The sequence below is a fragment of the Liolophura sinensis genome, chromosome 6 (genome assembly GCF_032854445.1).
Source record: "Liolophura sinensis isolate JHLJ2023 chromosome 6, CUHK_Ljap_v2, whole genome shotgun sequence".
NCBI classification, from domain to species: Eukaryota; Metazoa; Mollusca; class Polyplacophora; order Chitonida; family Chitonidae; genus Liolophura; species Liolophura sinensis.
This window is the reverse complement of record NC_088300.1, coordinates 50,089,342-50,107,795: the sequence shown is the minus strand read 5'-3', so window position 1 is coordinate 50,107,795 and position 18,454 is coordinate 50,089,342. Positions and strand designations below refer to the sequence as shown.

General features: G+C 38.6%; 1 protein-coding gene across 1 annotated transcript; it reads left to right on the top strand.

Moving 5' to 3' along the window:
- Positions 1-13,153: 13,153 nt before the first annotated feature.
- LOC135467298 (M-phase inducer phosphatase-like) lies at positions 13,154-17,832 on the top strand. The gene is made up of 10 exons (XM_064745067.1): positions 13,154-13,200; positions 13,890-13,972; positions 14,409-14,460; positions 14,860-15,031; positions 15,347-15,409; positions 15,878-16,109; positions 16,674-16,873; positions 17,052-17,185; positions 17,314-17,431; positions 17,707-17,832. The coding sequence occupies exons 1-10, from the start codon at positions 13,154-13,156 to the stop codon at positions 17,830-17,832; spliced, it is 1,227 nt and encodes a 408-aa protein (XP_064601137.1).
- Positions 17,833-18,454: the final 622 nt, after the last annotated feature.

Here is an 18,454-nt window from a genome sequence, read left to right as displayed (position 1 = left end):
TATTTTGTGGTTCTAAAGCTCCATGAAAGAAATAACATTTTAGAAATTTAATAATACTTAACACTGACCTTGAAGATGTTAAGCAGAGATTAAGAATATCGATCCACTGTCGAGGAGTAAAGATGAAAAACAACTGGTTTGTTCAATCTCAAGTCAGCCATAGGCCTTACACAAAGATCAAACAAAGAAATACGAGGAAGCTTGAATAAGTTCAATACATATATTTGAACAAAACAGACAAAAGATACAACTTACAATAATACAGAAAACAATCCAAATATTTAAAAAAAAATATATGGTCTCTTACTGATGACATCATCAAAATCCGGATGGAGTATTCTGGCTTCCAAAGTCAGCCCACGTATATATAGAATCCACAGTTAAGAGGAATTCTCCAGTCGAAGGATGATAGTCCGATATAAGTTAGAAGTTGTAGTGGGCACGGCACGCTGACGATGGTTGGTCGCCAACTTCCTGTGAGGGTGTGACTTCTCAGGGTGGAGAGGTTGACAGAAGCGTCCGTGATGCCGAGCTGGCGATGTGTGTTTCACTCTTCGGAAATATGCACAGAGCAACTTTTATGGAAAACTGGGATGAAACGTACGTCATCGCACAAAGAGACAACGTGCGATACTATCTCCAAAATAACGTCTCAAAAACTAGCAAGTGGTAAAACACAAGCTCACAACCTACTACGTACAAAATGGAGGATAACTGACGATTGTCGAATGGCGTGAAAGCCGATATTTCCAAAACTGGTATAAATGATTGCGAGCATCAGAATTCCGCCGCTCATATTTTTGACTAACGAACAGAAAATTCTGGATGGTATGACCGTAAACATGTTAACAACACAGATACTTATTTCCAGAATGTACACCCTATTTACAATGATACGAGACTCACAAACACCAAAACCTCGAGAACTCTCGACTGAATTACAGTTCAGGCTATAGCGTACACAAAGGGGAAAATGAAGGTCACACAATGACCTAGTAAAATAACAAAAAACCTTAACACAATATTTTAAGACGGGGCCCGTAACGTCGTGAGTTTCCTCCGAGTGGTGCACGGTTTCTTCCCACCATAACGCTGACCGTCGACGTATAAGTTTAATATTCTTGAGTACGGCCTAAAACACCAATCAAATAAATAAAAGTAATGAGTTGTATCCTTCGAAATTCTATCCCGGAGCTTTTCGTGGCCGAGGTGATTAATATGTCAGCCTGGCAGAATTACTCTAACGCGCTGTCGCCGTGAGTTCAGTTCCAGCTGATGCTGGCTTCCTCTCCGGCCGTTCGGTGGAAGGTCTGAATGCAGAAGCCAGTGGATGGTTGTGGGTTTTCCCTGGGCTCTGCCCGGTATCGTTCCACCATAATGCAGGCCGCGGTCGAAAAAAGTGAAATATTCTTATGTGTGGCGTAAAATGGCAATCAAATAATAATACTATCTAGAATGAATGAAATTTAAAAAGGCAAATATTTTCGTTTAAGTGGGAAGGTTGTGAATTAACAACATATAAGTACGCTCAAAATCTAAATTCCAAATTTGGATGATCTATATTAGTAGGCTTCTCTGCCCTCAGGTGATATGGAACTCAAGGAATACATTGGAAATGTTCCTTCGCTAGACTCAGTAAGGCTGATTATGCATTAGCTCTGTTCTCGCAATCAAAACATGTGCCTGAATTTTTCAACGAAATCTGTAACTATTTCGACTAATTCACTGGGACAAATACTTAAAATATAGTAAATGACTACATTAAGAAAGGGTCCACACCGAAGTTCAAATATGTCCAGAATTCATTTTTGTCGAACTACCGCATGGGTAACAGTTATTAAACACCATGTTCTTTTCCGACCTTCGTTTTAAAACAATATTGATTTTTAAAAGCACTATTTTAATACACTTAAAATTAGAAAAATATTCCACATTATTCACAGGTGCACGTCACGTGATATCTTGAACAATTCAATCGCTCACCTGTTCAAGAGTCTGTCAGGACCCGCCCTTATTAAAACATGAAGCAATAGGTAAGGTGATCGTGGGTGAGAAAACATAATTGTAACAAAATAATTTTCGTAGAGGCAATACAACTTTGGATGAACAGAGTTAAAACAAAGATCTCTACAGGCTTGCTAAGTAAAAGTAGATTGTCTTCTCAGGAAATCTGTGATTTCGCTTGATTATCTGTGCAATTAGCCGGGCGAACTCCCGCTAGAAGGATTAAGCCCCCTCAACAGGGATGACACTCTCTGTACAGGGATCAGCAGAAGACGGGAGGCATCCGAGTTGATTAGACAATGTCATTAACTTAAAACCACACACAATTTAACTTCAGAATATTAGTAATTTAACTTGTGATTAAACATTTTTGTTTGCACCAAAACGTGCAATTGTATCAACACACATTACGTATTTCAGATTTAAAACAGGTGATTTATTTAAACCTGGATCCAAACATAAATGACCGTGAGACCGTTCCTGTAATTCTTTTTTTAACTCGACTCGTTTTGTTGTTACTTTGCAAGTTGTGTTTTACGAGTGTAGAAATTTAGAGAAGCAGTCTTCATTTATCCTACAAAGAAGACGTCTATATGGAATGACCTTTAACTTTGTTATATTTACACTACTTACAGTACTTTAAAATGCAAGATTCTAGACAAGTGACAGACGGAGATACAAACAATGATTTGAATTAGATCATCTTGACTTAGCTGGCCTTCTGCAGGATGCCATATGGTCTCACGTGACCCATGCAGTTGGCTTCTTACAACTCATTCTGGCTTGTCCTCACGTGAGGCTATGTTTGTTTGTTTGAGGTTGGCCAGACATATCACAAACAACGTATGTTGACTTTCAGTTCGAATGATTTTTAGTGTATGAAAATACAAGTCGTTACAACAAGATGGTAATCTTATGTTTAAGAGGCATAAAGAAAAAACTGAATACCATTCCATCCAACGTTTAATACGGCCAAAATAGATCGGCTAATTTAAATTGGGAAAGTATAAAAATTAGCCATTTACCCATGAAAGGCTTAAATATCCCCCGGAAGGATAATTCCATGGTTAATATGTAGAAGCAGGAGCGTCGTGCTATGGGGATGATATAATAAAGTAGCCAACCTAGGACACATAGAGCTAAAATCTTTTTCAAAAGACAGTTTTTAAATTTTACGTATGTTTGTTTTGCATAGATAAACTTTTCAGCGTAGTTGAACTATACAATATACAGTACATGCAGAAATAAAATATGGCCCAATTTTAGCTAAAATAAAGCACGTGACATATACATCTCTCACAAACACATCTGCATGAGAGCGCCATGATGGACAGGGCTAAACTGTTGGCATTGCCCTGTACATAAGAATAAACTGGGACAACTTCAGCTTGCCTAGCATTCATACAGAGAGGCTTTTCGTAGATTTTTTTAAATCTTAAAAGTAAAAGACATGGTTTTATTTTTTTTTAACTTAATTTATGTGGACCTCCCTCACTCTCCCACAGATTAGATTGTTGGCTTGATCCCCCATGTGCGAGGATTCCTATAGACAGGGCCACCAGAGAGTCACCACGGGTATCTCTGGAGGCGGGTTCAGTATCTAATGTCATTAGGCTAATTGCACATAGAGGTTGGTTATTTACCAATAAGTCATGTGTTTCCACATTAGGGCTTGGTTGTATTGGATTCAAAGGCAATCTGATTTATCCAGTAATTTTATTGGCCTGGCTTATCTGAATAAAAAAACAGAGCAGAATGTATATCACAGAGCTATCACAGTGTTTATCGCGATAGTTTTTTTCTCTTATGAAGCTTCTCCTGATACATTTAAAGCATTACAATGTAGTAATAAACTATAATCGAATAGAATCAAAAACGTTTCATCTAGAGAAAAAAGTCACAAAGGTATCAGTCAAACTGAGTCTCCTTTTTGTACTTATCCACTCGAAAAATGACGATATCAAACGAGATTCTCATCCGTGATTTGTGGAGAGTGTGTCATTTAGTCACGTGACACAGACCTAACTCGGACGGCGCCATGTTAGTTCACCTGACACTGTCAGCTGTCCTAAAACAACAGTTCCTCAGAAGGTGGGGAGAGCTTGTGTGTTTGTGAGGAGAAACACCTCGGAAAACAACGTCTGATTACTACAGTCACAGATTTAGCTTAAACGTAAAAACTGTTAATTACACAAATTTGTCTGACATTTTAAGAAAATAATGACAGTGAAAACCAAGAGTCTAGCCGCAATTTAAACCGACTGTGTATGCCATGTTTGCACACAAGTTGCCTAGTACATGTATATATTGTAAACTGAAACAGTTGGGTACTGTACGTTTATTTACTAGAGAAAGACTTTAAATTGAACTTTGAAATACCCAGTTTATTGCAGAGCTACAGCGGGAGAGTTTACACTTTTAGATCAAGTATGTAAAAGTCTGTGTAAATTCACGTATTTAATGTTTCTGCTTTTCAGTCAAATAAATTATTTCTGCTCATATATCAAACATGATACATGATGAAGTGTAATAACTTTAACAATCGCACCATTTCTGCTTGAAGCCATTGTTTAATAATTATGTAAAGCCTTTTAAAGTAGCTTCCAGTGGCCACATTCTGACTTTAATATAGATCTAATCTGATAATGACGTTATGTGTCAGACCGACGGGTAAACTATCGCGTGCCACAGTACTCTTGACCAAACACGTCTGTGAAAGACACCCAGGGATCATCACCTGGTATAGTACATGTCACATCCCGTGCCTCTCCGAACCCTACGAGGGGGCTTTCTTCCCTGACCCACGGGTGATAGTGTCCCGGGGACAATCTGCCAGACGCTCCCCCAAACTTGCCCATGTGCCGGGCTAATTAAGGTGGATTATGACCTCCACTGTCACAGAAACAATGAAAACATTGTCTTTTCTCGGCGAAGGGAAATCGGAGGGGAGAGCTAATAATGATCGGCCGACCTGGATCTTAATTGATGACTTAACCCTAGGTGGTTAAGTTTGTCCGCGTGGTGACAGTGAGGTGTAATGACACCCAACTGTGAATCATACCAGCGGTATTATCTGTGGTCACCGTAATAAAAAATTTGTAATCTAAAGGCAGGTCACTTATATGCAAAAACCTTCCAAAAAGAAAATGGCACACCGGAACAAACTATGACAAATATACGGCGGGTCCAAAGCTTTAAGAAAGTATAACATTTTACAACTCTAACAGTACCTCACCTTGACCCTGAGAACCTTTAGCAGATATACAAAATATGCGTATAACGTCGTAATATATATATTTAGCAACTTCGGCAATACATGAATTCTGACATGCTTTTATTATTAATCTTCATTTTTTGGTCATTTTTTAATTTATTTTTCGTTTTTTAAATTTGCTTTAGTTTTTGGCTCTCATTTGACTATGTATGGCCCCTCGTAATGAGCAGTATGTTTGAAATTTGGTCCTACAACCTGGACTGGAATGTAAAACAGGCGAGAATAAGTTTGGGGGACTGGGGGCAGCGGCATTGAAGGAGTTACATGTGGAAATCCGACAGAAGGGAAAGAAGATGCGAACCCTGTCTTATTTGTAGATATCATCAACGTCGGAAAGGACGACGCGGACTCCAACAATCTGTATCATGTATCTGTGCTGATAATGTGAACTACATACAAGTAAATTACATCGTTGGAATTGAACTTTTCTCCACTGATACAAGACGCAGAGTTACACAGGGAAATATTGTCTTATAAAAATCACGAGAACAAGTGGGCGGAACTTATATAATTTAAATTAAATGGCGTATTTTTATTTGTTTTATTTTTATGCTGGACAGATAAATATTTTTAGTATTTAGTGTATATGTAATACATGTGTTGGTCTTATTCAGAATATGGAATAACAGTTGTTCATATTTCACATATCATAAGACGACAAAATCACACTCAAAAGGACGACTAGTACAGTCGGACAAGTGGGAGTGAACATAACTGGGTTGTCAATATTGACGTTGGTGCAGACATATTCTTATATAATGCTAGCATTGGCTTATCAGTAATAAAGGAATTCCCAGTGGCGATTTCATCACCTGCATGACATACATGTGAGAGGGAAAGCTTTCACGTGCCAGAAGTCTGCATGCGTTGACTCAAGCAACCGTTAGTTGAATGGTTGAAACCGGGAAATGTCACGCAGTAAAACAAATGTCAGCTCCCTTATCCATCGTTACCCCGCTAGGGGAATTTCTCTTGTAACCCACAAATGAAATGCCACTTTAGGGCGATGCTTAAGCAGTGTTCCTGTTCCAGGCTCAATAAGGCCGATTATACAAAAGCTCTGTTCTCACAATCAAACCCGTGCCTGAATTTTTCAACGAAATCTGGTAATATTTCGAGAAATTCACTGTGATAAGTACGTAAAACGTCATACATGACTACAATAGCAAAGGTTCCACACCAAAGTTGAAAAAAGGCAAGAATACCTTTTACTTGGTCGAACTTCCCGCAGGTGTACAATTCATCAAACACCATGTTCTTAGCCCACCTTCGTTTTAAAAAGAATATTACTTGTTTAAAGCGATGCTTTACTACAGTTATAATTAGCTGTTATAAGGTGTGTTTGTTTAGACGTTTTAGTGTCTGGTAACTTAGTATAATATCCCGCATATTAGCCACAGATGCACCTCAGGGGATATCATGAACAATTTATTCGTCGGCCTGAGATTTGAGCACCTGTTCAAGTGTCTTTCATAACTCGCCCTCATTGAAACACCAAGGAGTGGGCAAGGTGATCTTGGGTGAGAAAACGTAATTGTAAAAAAATAACATCGGATGTTATGTTGTGTAGACAGTGCAGTTTTAGACTATTATTCGTGGAGACAATCAAACTATGGACGAATTTAGTCTACGTGATAAAACAAGGATTTGCTAAACAAATTAAAAATATTGCTTTCTTTTTGTAAAAATGACCTACAAAGAGGTTGTCTTTAACAGGGAATCACGAATTTAGCTTGATTATCGGTACACTTGGCCGGGCCACCTCCCTCTACAGAGATTAGGCCCCATCAACAGGGATGACACTCTCTGTACAGGGATAAGCAGAAGACTGGATGCACCGGAGTTAATTAGACAATGTCATTAACTTGAAACCGCACACAATTTAACACCATGATCGAAATAATTTAACTTGTGACTAAGCATTTTTGATTGCATCAAAGCATGCAATTATGGTGTTTAAAAGATTACGCATGTCAGACTGATATATGTATTTATCTAAGCCAGAAATAACATCGACACTATTCCAGTAATCACGTTTTAATCTCGTTTTATCTCGATTCCTTTTTATACTTTGCAAGCAGTGTTTCACCGGGATAGAAAGTTGAAGATGCATTAGTCACGCATGCAACGCGCAAAATGGAAGAGACTATATGGATTTTTTTTAGCGGAAACACAAGAATACTTTAAAATACTTACACGTATTCATTTTAAATGAAGTTAAAAAATATACAAAGGAATTAAATCGCGTACAAAATAGCTGCTATTAACACCGGTGACGTTTCTTCGTATATCGCCACCCTAAAGCTGCAATAATAGTAGTAACAGTACTAACAGTTTTTTGTTTTTTGTTCCTTAGCAAAAAGATTCTACACAAGTGCCAGACGGAGAAACAAACAGTGATCTGAATGAGACCACATTGTCTAAACTGGCCCTCTGGAGGGTGCCATATCACGTGACCCAGTTGCCTTGTCACAACTCATTCCGGCTTGCCCCCACGTGCTATGTTTGCATGTTTGAGGTTGGCGAGACATATCACAAACAACGTCTGTGAACTTTCAGTTCAATACAGTGATTTTTAGCGTAGGAAAATAGTAGTCAACGCAGCCATATGTATCATTTCATGTTCCAGAGGCATAAAGACTAGTCAAATACTCCATTCCATCAAAAGTTTCATGCCGACAAAAGAGATCAGCTTATTGGAATTATGAAAGTAGAAAATTAGTCAGTTACCGCCCACGCTCCGATATCCCGCGCAGGGGTCATTTTATCGTTAATTAGTAGAAGTATAAGAATCGTGGTATAAGGATAATTGGATAAAGTAGGTAACCTGTATAGAGGTACTGGAATTGTAAATAAAATCTGTGTTAAAATACAGTTTTTAATTTTAATTTACCCATGCGTCTTTTGTAAAGAGCGTAAAAGAAGTATACTATGCAATACAGGAATAAAATATAGCCCATTGACAGATGAAACAAAGCACATGGCGTATGCAAGAAAGCGCTGTATTGAATCATCTCTGTACCTGAAGGAGGGAAGGGCTATAGTTTTGGCGTTCTTATGTACATCAGAATAACCTAATACAAACTCAAGAAATTGTCCTGCCTATTCAGATTGCTTTTTGGAGATTTTGTTTTAAGCAGACAGTCAAAGGTATATTTTCTATCCAATTTTGTTTGGGCCTCCCCCAACAACCCTCTCGGATTAGCTGGCCGGTCTCATTACCCGTGTGCGCATGCTCCAAGGCTTCATGTGCACACGTCTCTGTAGGTGGTTTAATTATCTAATATCGTTAAGCTAAATCCACACAGAAATTGGCTAGTTACCATTAAATCCTTTTTGGATTTACCTGGGCTTGGTTGAATTTGATATAGGGCAATCGAATTCATCAAACATAAAATTAGTCTACCTATGGACATTTGGGAAGATTTACCTGTTATTAATTCTAATAGAAGCTGTAAGAATACTTACATACACTCTTTGTAAAAATTGATTTTACAGGGGCTGATTTCAGAATATTATTTCTGAAAGTTTTTCCTGATACATTTGAAGCGTCACAATATAGTACGAAACTGTAAAATAGACTAAAAAGAAAAGTTCTAATGTTATCAGTGGGATTAGGCTTCTTTTTTAGTCTAAGTAACATAAAGTCAAGGATATGAAGATATACAGATTTAGAATTCCAATGCCGATATCACACGAGATTCCCACCCGGGTGATGTTGAAAGTCGACATATTATCAGTCACTTGACACCGACCCAACTGGGACAGCGCCATGTTAGTTCACCTGACAATGTCGTCTGTTCTAAAACTCTCCCTCATCAGAGGGTGGGGAGGACTTGTGTGTTTGTGTAGGGAAACACCGTGGAAAACAAAGGCTACTACAGACACAGATTTAGCTCACATGTAAAAACTGCTAACCACACATATTTGTAGGAGATTTAGGATGAAAAATCTAGTTCATTTTCTACCGACTAGTGATATCCCTCATTGAATTTTGTACACAAGTTGCCATTTTATTGAGTTAGATATAAATATTTAACAGGGACACAAACTTTAAGTTGAACTTTGATATACCCAGTTTACTTCAGTTTGCCATGTATACAAGGACTAAATCAGTAAAACAAAAACAGTTAACATTTTTAGATCATGTCTGTGAAACAACATTCCAAATTTACACATTTAACATAACATATGCTACCACTTTTCTGTCAAATATATTATATTAGTTCATATGACAAACGCGCATATCAAATAAACGGCTGAGCAAGCGTTGCTGGAAAGGTTCCTGTGCCTGACCAAATAAGGCTGATTTTGCATTAGCTGTTTTCTCACAATAAAAACCTGTGTCTGAATTTTTAAACGGCAACTGTTCATATTTCAACCAATACACTGTGACAAGTAGTTGAAAATTCGTACACGAATACAATAGCGAAGGTTTCACACCGAAGTTGAAATATGTCAACAATTCTTCTTTTTTCGTCAGACGAATGTGTACAATTTATCCAACATCATGTTATTGGCCAAACCATCGTTTTTAACCAATATTAACTTTTAAAACCACTGTAGCCACTGTAAGTTAGAATAATATCTCACATTGTTCATAGGTGCATGTCACGTGATATCTTGAAGAATTTATTTGCGTACCTGTTCAAGAGTCTGACATAACTCGCCCTTATTGAAACACCAAAGAGTGGGCAAGGTGATCGTGGGTGAGAAAACATAATTGTAACAATATAACTTCAGATGTTCTATTATGCAGACAGTGTAAGCTTAGACGATCTTTGTTGGAGACAACAGGACTTTCGAGGAATTGAGTTTAGATGTTGAAGCAAGGATCTCTGCAGGTTTGCTGACTAAACTAAAAAATATTGCATTCTTTCTGTAAAAATGGCCTACAGCTTGTCTTTAACAGGAAATCGGTGATTAAGCCTGATTATCTGTACACTTGGCCGGGAGGCCTCGTTCTATAGGGATTAAGGCCCCTCTGCGGGGATGATACTCTCTGTACCGGGGCCAGCAAAAGACGGGATGCATCGGAGTTGATTAGACAATACAATTAACCTGAAACCACACTCAACTTAACGCCAGAATATTAATAATTTAACTTGTGGCTAAACATTTTGGTTTGCACCAAAGAATGTATTTCTTTGTAATCTACATCCAAACAAAAGCCACATCGAAACTTTTCTTGTAATCTCATTTCTACGACGGCTCTTTTTATAATTTGCAAGTTGCGTTTTCACCAGGATAGAAAGTTAAAGATGCAACAGTCATAAATTCAACGCGCAAAATGGAAGGCGTGTTTGATTATTAGCAGAAACAAAGGAGTACTGTAAAATACACACACGTATTCATTTTAAATGAAGTTAAGAGAAATTAAATGTACATAGGCGGATTAAATTGAAAACAATGGCTGCTAATAACGGCAGTGATGTTTCTTTTTATATCGCCACACTATAGCTGCAATAATGTTACGCCATATGTATTCAGTAGTAAGGATTTTTTTTTTGATCGCCCACAAAAGATTCTAAACAAACATTGATTTGCGTTAGACCACCTTGGATAAACTGGCCTTTAGGAGGTTGCCATATTGAATCACCTGTCCCTGTTACCTTGTCACAACTCATTCTGGCTTGTCCTCACGTGAGGCTATGTTTGCATGTTTGAGGTTGGCGAGACATATCACAAACTACGTCTGTGATAACTGCTTTCAATTCAAGTGACTTTTAGTCTTTGAAAGTACTAGTCGTCACTACAAGATTGACATTTTATGTTCAAGAGACATAAAGATTAATCAAATATTCCATCCCATCAAACGTTTTCATACGACCAAAAGTGATCGGCTAATTGAAATTTGGAAAGTAAAAAATTTGGTCAATTATCAACCCACACCCAAATATCTCTCACAGGAGTAATTTTATCGTTAATTAGTAGAAGTATAAACATCGTGGTATAAGGATAAATCGATAAAGTAGGTAACCTACGTACAACTATAAAAATTTTAAACAAAATCCTTACCAAACTACAATTTTTAATTTACCCATTTGTTTTTTTTTTTTTAAAGATAAGCTTTTGGGAGTAATAGAAGTGTACTATATAAAACAGGAATAAAACAGAGTCAATGACCAGTAGATATGGCCAATAAATAAACAATGACAGCTCGAAGATGCAAAACACGTGACATATATATTTATCTCCAAGTCTTCTGCAAGGGCGCGCCATTTTGAATCATCTCTATCCCTGAAGGAGAAAAGGGCTATAGTTTTGGGGTTCTTCTGTACATCAGAATTACCTAATACAAACTCAAGAAATTGTCCTGCCTATTCAGATTGCTTTTTGGAGATTTTGTTTTAAGCAGACAGTCAAAGGTATGTTTTCTATCCAATTTTGTCTGGACCTCCCGCAACTCCCTCTCGGATTAGCTGGCCGGTCTCATTACCCGTGTGCGCACGCTCGGAGGCTTCATGTACACACGTCTTTGTTGGTGGTTTAATTATCTAATGTCGTTAAGCTAAATCCACACAGAAATTGGCTATTTACCATTAAATCCTTTTTGGATTTAGCTGGGTAATCGAATTCATCAAGTTGCCTACCTCTGGATATTTGGGTAAATTTACGTATGTTAATTCTACTAGAAGCTATGAGAATACTTACATTCACTTTTTGTAAACTAATCTTATTAATGGGGGGGGGGGGGGGGGTGGATGTTTTCCGAATACATTTGAAGCGTCAAAATATAGTAATAAATTGTTAAATGGAATAAAATAAACTAACAAAAAGGGAATGTTCTAATATTATCAGTAAGATTAGGTTTCTTTTTGGTCTTAGTCACACAAAGTAAAGAATACGAACTTTCGAATTACAAAATTAAAATTTCAGTGCCGATATCACACGAGATTCCCACAGATATCACAGGTGAGGTATTAGAAATCACACCCGCCAAACTCGGTCGGCGCCATGTTAGTTTCCCTGACAATGTCGCCTGTTCTCACCCAATCCTTATGGGATTATGGGTGAAACAGGAATGAATATTACTATAAAATGAGGATTCCACACAGGTTTATTTCAACTGTTTCCTTTCAGAAATTTTGAAGAACAAATGTGCATAGGTATCAAGTTGTAAATAATAAAAACGTCGAATATTTTATGAAAAGAGTATGTTTCAAAGTGTATCATAGAGCATGTAGGTATATCTCTTCAAATAAAAGCAAAGTGAATATAATACAGACAATATATCTTGAAGTGAAAAGGTAATGAAGTAAGTGGCGACTTTCTTACTTTAATATAGATCTAATCTGATAATGACGTTATGTGTCAGACCCACGGGTAAACTATCGCGTGCCACAGTACTCTTGACCAAACACGTCTGTGGAAGACACCCAGGGATCATCACCTGGTATAGTACATGTCACATCCCGTGCCTCTCCGAACCCTACGAGGGGGCTTTCTTCCCTGACCCACGGGCGATAGTGTCCCGGGGACAATCTGCCAGACGTTCCTCCAAACTTGCCCATGTGCCGGGCTAATTAAGGTGGATTATGACCGCCACTGTCACAGAAACAATGAAAACATTGTCTTTTCTCGGCGAAGGGAAATCGGAGGGGAGAGCTAATAAGCATCGGCCAGCCTGGATCTTAATTGATGGCTTGACCCTAGGAGGTTAAGTTTGTCCGCGTGGTGACAGTCAGGTATGATGACACCCTACGGTGAGGCATACCAGGGCTATTATCTATGATACCACCTGACGGTGATCATTGTTCTCAGAATATATAAGACACATTCCTTAAACTGTGTCTTCATACCAGTGCTTCTTGATCCTTGCATTCACCTCGTCCTTTCCTCTACTTCTGCAAGACTACAACTGTTCCAGTCGACATGAGCATGCTCGCTAAACATGTCTCTGAATCTGGATTGATGATCAGGTAAGCAAACTGCAGCTCTGTACGTCACTCTGCCTGCATGTCAAATATTGACACCTGATCTAGTTTAAAATGTGCCCTTTACTTTACAAAGGGCCTGAGTGCTAGGCGACATGGACTTTATGTGGAATGCCGCAGTTAATGCGAATTACCGAATGTCCTGAGTGCAAGGCGACACCGATTGTATGTGGGCTGTTGCAGTTAATGAGAATTTGATATCTTTATCTTTGTGCTGTACAACATTGTCTTGCGGGGGGTGGGGGGTATTCTGATTTTTGGGTTCTCTTCAAGACATGGCTGGAACACCCTTTGTTCGTTTCACAATAATTTGGTTTGCATAGCGAGCGTGGATCGCGATTCGTATGATCCTTTTCTATGCATTGTAGACCACTCCAGTCGACTAGCCAGTTGTATATTTCCTCGGGATCCAATTTTTGAGCGTCTTGTACTAGTGGAGATGCTAGACAGCATATTAAATGTTCTATAGATAACCAGTGCATGTATTCTGCCTACTCGACTTTTTCACTGGAGATTCTAACAACATACGCTTGACAACTTGTAAGCTGTTTGGGACTATCGGCCATGCTCGGCGAATGGTTGTAATAACCGTGGAACGTTTTAGTTTATCAAGCCTCAGATATTAATATTCTCTGTGACTATCTTTGTAACAGTTGATACTTGATATGTAACAGATCTGAAGAGAGCACATCACCCAATGGGATCGGCCAGCTGAGCAGACCATCAGCAGGACCTATCGCCGCTAACCTCATCTATGGTATGTCAGTAGACCCTATTCCAGTCCATGAGCATGTAGCTGCAACACATGACAGATGCTTTCATAACCAAATCCAAAGTTATGGCTACACGATTTCCAATATCCCAAAAGAAAAATCTGCAAAAAATGCAAACGTGTTAATTTTATCCCCTATGCAATCAACCCATGGTTTATACAAGTATTGTACAGAAAACTTAAATTTTTTTATCCTTTCAATAAAAACAGTTACAGCTGCAGTATGATTTTTATTCCTGGTTTTATATTAATTTATCGTAGCTGTGTGCAGGTATTTCGAGATACTATCACCAATTATCACCTAGCAGGTGGTCATTAAAGTAATAATAGGGCTAATTGCTTAGCCCGTGTCTGTCACCACACCAGGCGGCTTATAGCGTCCATCGGTAAATAATTTACAGCCGGTGTGCTTCTTTTACAGATCAGTCGCCTGTCCGACCACCCGGAAGCCTTCCTGAAAAGCTGGAAAAGAAGTAAGAAACGGTCACTGTAGGGAAATTTATGTATGTTACGGTATTTGTTATACACGTTGTCACCAGAACCCTTTATTTATATTGTCATGTACCTTACAGTTATTGATGATTGAATAAATCTAAGCATTTTACACACCCGTATTATATTTCAATTTATACAGAATGCAAAAGGATTATCTTTAATGAGATATTCTTCACATTTATAAATGTGTCTACCGTGATTGCACAGAAAAAGATCTGCGAGTAAATACATAGATTTAAATATAACCTTTTGTCGTGTTAAGCTGAATTTTTTTTCAGTCCGAGATAAAGAATTTTCTCAGCGGAAGAGTTGAGACTTTCGTTAATATCTGAACGCCCTGCCCTAGCATAACATCAAACAAACTTCTTGTCCATTAGCCTTCAAGGGTTATCGGTAAAGGCGAACGACAGCTCAGTGCAGATGAGCGACTCTCCAGACAGCGGTGTGAGTGTTGGGGATGACGTTAGCAGCCTCTGTCTTGCTGGATCTGGGGATTTCGAGAGTGAGGATTCGCTGGATGGATTCATTAACTCCAAGCTGGACTTTGAGGTGCGTGTGCTGTTTATTTTGGAAATCCAGTTCTAGCAGATCAATTAACAGTTTTAAATGTTCTTTGTAGCAAAAATTACTAATGAATCGAAAGTTCATCGAAATCATCAAACGGAAGATTAAAGCCATCACACATTAACATGAGTTTAATTTAAAGGCGAACTTATAAAATGTAAGCAAAAGATGGGTTTGTGAACATTAATTCATAAACCTAAGGAAAGTATTGCTCTATACTGCGTTACTCTCCACTGGTCAGGCGTATAACAGATATCTCGTTTCATGTAGGTCTCTCATGATACCCCGGACCGTTTCCAGAGTTTGTTACACGCCCCTTTACTGGACACAGCTCCCAAGTCTCCAGTCCAGGGGCTCTACACGGTACGTAAAATCTTCATGTATATAGGTTTCTAGGCATTACCTGTATCTGGAAAGCACGATGTCGCTGTCATTTAACCGTAAATATGAGGTGTGAACGTGAGGCCATTATACATACGTCCCAATAAATCGTTACCCAGCATAAAAATAACGAAGATCTACAAAGATAACAGCCTTTCAGACATTATGTCGAACGATAATAAATGTCCGAAAATTACTACAATATTTCTGCAAAAAGATCATCTGAATCAGGTTACCATAGAAAATGAGGTATTGTCGAAGACGAAGTAGGTCATTGTGACCTTGTTACTGTATTTCAATAATGGTTTCAAGGCGCCATTGGATGATTGATTTACGCGGGTTAATACGTATTATTGCATCTCCACGATGTTCCGCACTACACAGGGCAACACATGCTAAGTAAATTCACACTTGCACTCACTAATCACATTTCTATATTGTCTTTCTCAGATAAGACGTCCTAGCAGCCGTAGGCTCACTCGTCGGTTTGACTCGTTGAACGTCCGTCAGAAACGCCCAAGTCCCGCCCGCCGGGAAGGGGAGTCACCGGAAATGAAGAAAAGGAGAGAGACGGGGATTAACCAGCGTTCCTACAGCCTTGAACTCCCGGCCTTGAGTAAGAACTCTGTAAAGCGATGCCAGTCTGCCAACGAAGCTGTTATCAAACTGGCTCTAGACAGAGGTAGGTGTCAGTGTGTCGTTTTTAAGTCGGCTTTATATGTCTTTCTTCGACAGCAAAATGTTTCATTTCAAAATTATGAACAAAAGAAATAATGTTAGATTAATGTGTTAACCGGGCAAAGTCACTACTCATTTACACTATGTGTAAAACAGTCGCTACCAAAATTGCCTTTCGTTAGTGACATTTAACACCACATGTTCTACACACTGATATGTTGGACGTCCATATTACAACAAAGAAAATATAGTTAGAATACTTCTAGGAACAAACCTGCTGCTCTCCGCTCTGTCCAAATCAAAATACTCTTATCGAACGTATCGACCAGAGTATAGATGTAATTCATTAGTCAGTTTAGAAGACAACAAGCGAACTTGTGCAGGATTTCATCGCCGTGGGATAAGTGAAGAAAACAAAAAAAAAACACAAATAAGTCGAGCAAGGTAGAAAATTTATAGAATATGTAGACATTTCAATTGAATATTAAATTTATTCAGGTACACCTACTTCACACAAAGGTTGAGACGTTAATATATGTATTATTTTATGTTGATATTTTCATTGCAGTTCACAACGACCCCTTGCTCATCAGTGATGGCACCAAGCCATTCTGCCTTCCCACGATTCCCGGAAAACATCAAGATCTCACATCGATTACGCCGGAGACGCTGGCCCGTGTCATCAATGACGAATTCTGTGACGTCATCCAGCAGTACCTTATCATTGACTGCAGATACCCATTTGAATACAATGGTGGACACATCCAGGTAAATAAATCATCTTTAGCGTGTGTGTTGTTTTAAAAGAAAGAATTAAAGAATTTGGAATATTTTAAATGTTTTAAAAGAAAGTAGACGGATTTCTTCAGACATTATTTCTTTCTGTTATTGCTTTCATCTTGTGTGAGCAAATTAAACAGATTTTTCATTCCATGTTTATTCACAGGGGGCGGTCAACTGCTTCACCAAGGACAGTATCATGGAAAACTTACTGAAGTCGCCTATGAACTCCACAAATAGCGAGAAGAGGACCATTCTTATCTTCCACTGCGAGTTTTCCTCTGAAAGGGCACCGAAATTGTAAGCAAAAACTCCTTCTCGATTTAATATTATTTCTTTCCATTAAAATTCTGCAAAACTTTTCACGAAAACCAGCAAGCCAGATGATATGTAAAATTGATATTGAAACCGTTTTCTTGTTTTGACAGGTCCCGTTTTTTACGGAGCATGGACCGCGATGTGAATAAGGACTGTTACCCACATCTCCACTACCCAGAGGTCTACCTATTGCATGGCGGCTACAAGAACTTTTATGAGACACAAAAGGTATAACTGCATGTAGTTTTAGGTGATGTATTGCATTACCTGTTTTACACGAATACCCTGCAGAGCTAAACTGCATTTTAAAGTCAGTTAAACCTGTGTGTTCACTTAAAACTTCCAGAAGAAGTTGATCAAATCGGCATACTGGTTTTGTTCTTTTCTGCAATTTGTCACAGTTTATGCTTTGATATCGTATACCTGGCTCTTCATTGGCCTATGGCTTTGCTATGGACAAAGAAACCTTTTGCTTATGCCACGTTAACTGTCTGTTTGTATAGGAGCTGTGCTGCCCGCAGACGTATGTGCCTATGCTACACGCTGACTACAAGGATGATCTGAGGACATTCCGAGCCAAGTGGAAATCCTGGCCCGGGGAGAAGAAAAGCCGCTTCACCTTGTTCTGAATCCAATTCCGCTGCTACATCAAGAAGTGCTCAGCTATCCACGTGCAAACGCGTGTTCTGTTGTTTGTTGTTGTTTTTGGCGATGAACACTTGTTATACATCGACAGTGCTTGATTGAGACTTGAACCGCTGAGGACTGCTATCGTCTCCAACAAATTTTACTGACAATGTTGCTTATAATATACAAAGCCCAATTTGCATGTATATTTATTTATTGAGAGGCTGACACACGGAACGAAAGCCTATATCTGTATGTAGTTTTACATATATTGTTGTAATAAAAAACACATAAATTCCCTTAAGATATGATTTTCTTAATTCTATAATTTCCTCGTGCAATTCGTTTATTTAATTATTTGGGTGGTGTTTTATGTCGTACTCAAGAATATTTCACTTTAGCGACGACGCCCGGGGGAAACCCATGGCCATCAGCAGGTTGCTGTCAGACCTTCCCACGTATGGTCGAAGAGGTAGCCAGCACTGGCTTGGCTTGAACTCAAAGCAACCGAATTGGTGAGAGACTTCGAATTTATTCCGAATAATTAGTGACTGGATGGTTTATAGAATACCTTCATAAAGCAATTTTTGTGGTTTGGTATTTTAGAGTTTGACTTGAATGTGG

Excerpts from the sequence above, each read along its gene's own strand:
- LOC135467298 (XM_064745067.1), top strand. The coding sequence starts at position 13,154 with ATGAGCATGCTCGCTAAACATGTCTCTGAATCTGGATTGATGATCAG. Across the intron at positions 15,032-15,346 it reads ACTCCAAGCTGGACTTTGAG|AGTTTGTTACACGCCCCTTT; the intron begins GTGCGTGTGCTG and ends GACCGTTTCCAG. Across the intron at positions 17,186-17,313 it reads TCTGAAAGGGCACCGAAATT|GTCCCGTTTTTTACGGAGCA; the intron begins GTAAGCAAAAAC and ends TTGTTTTGACAG.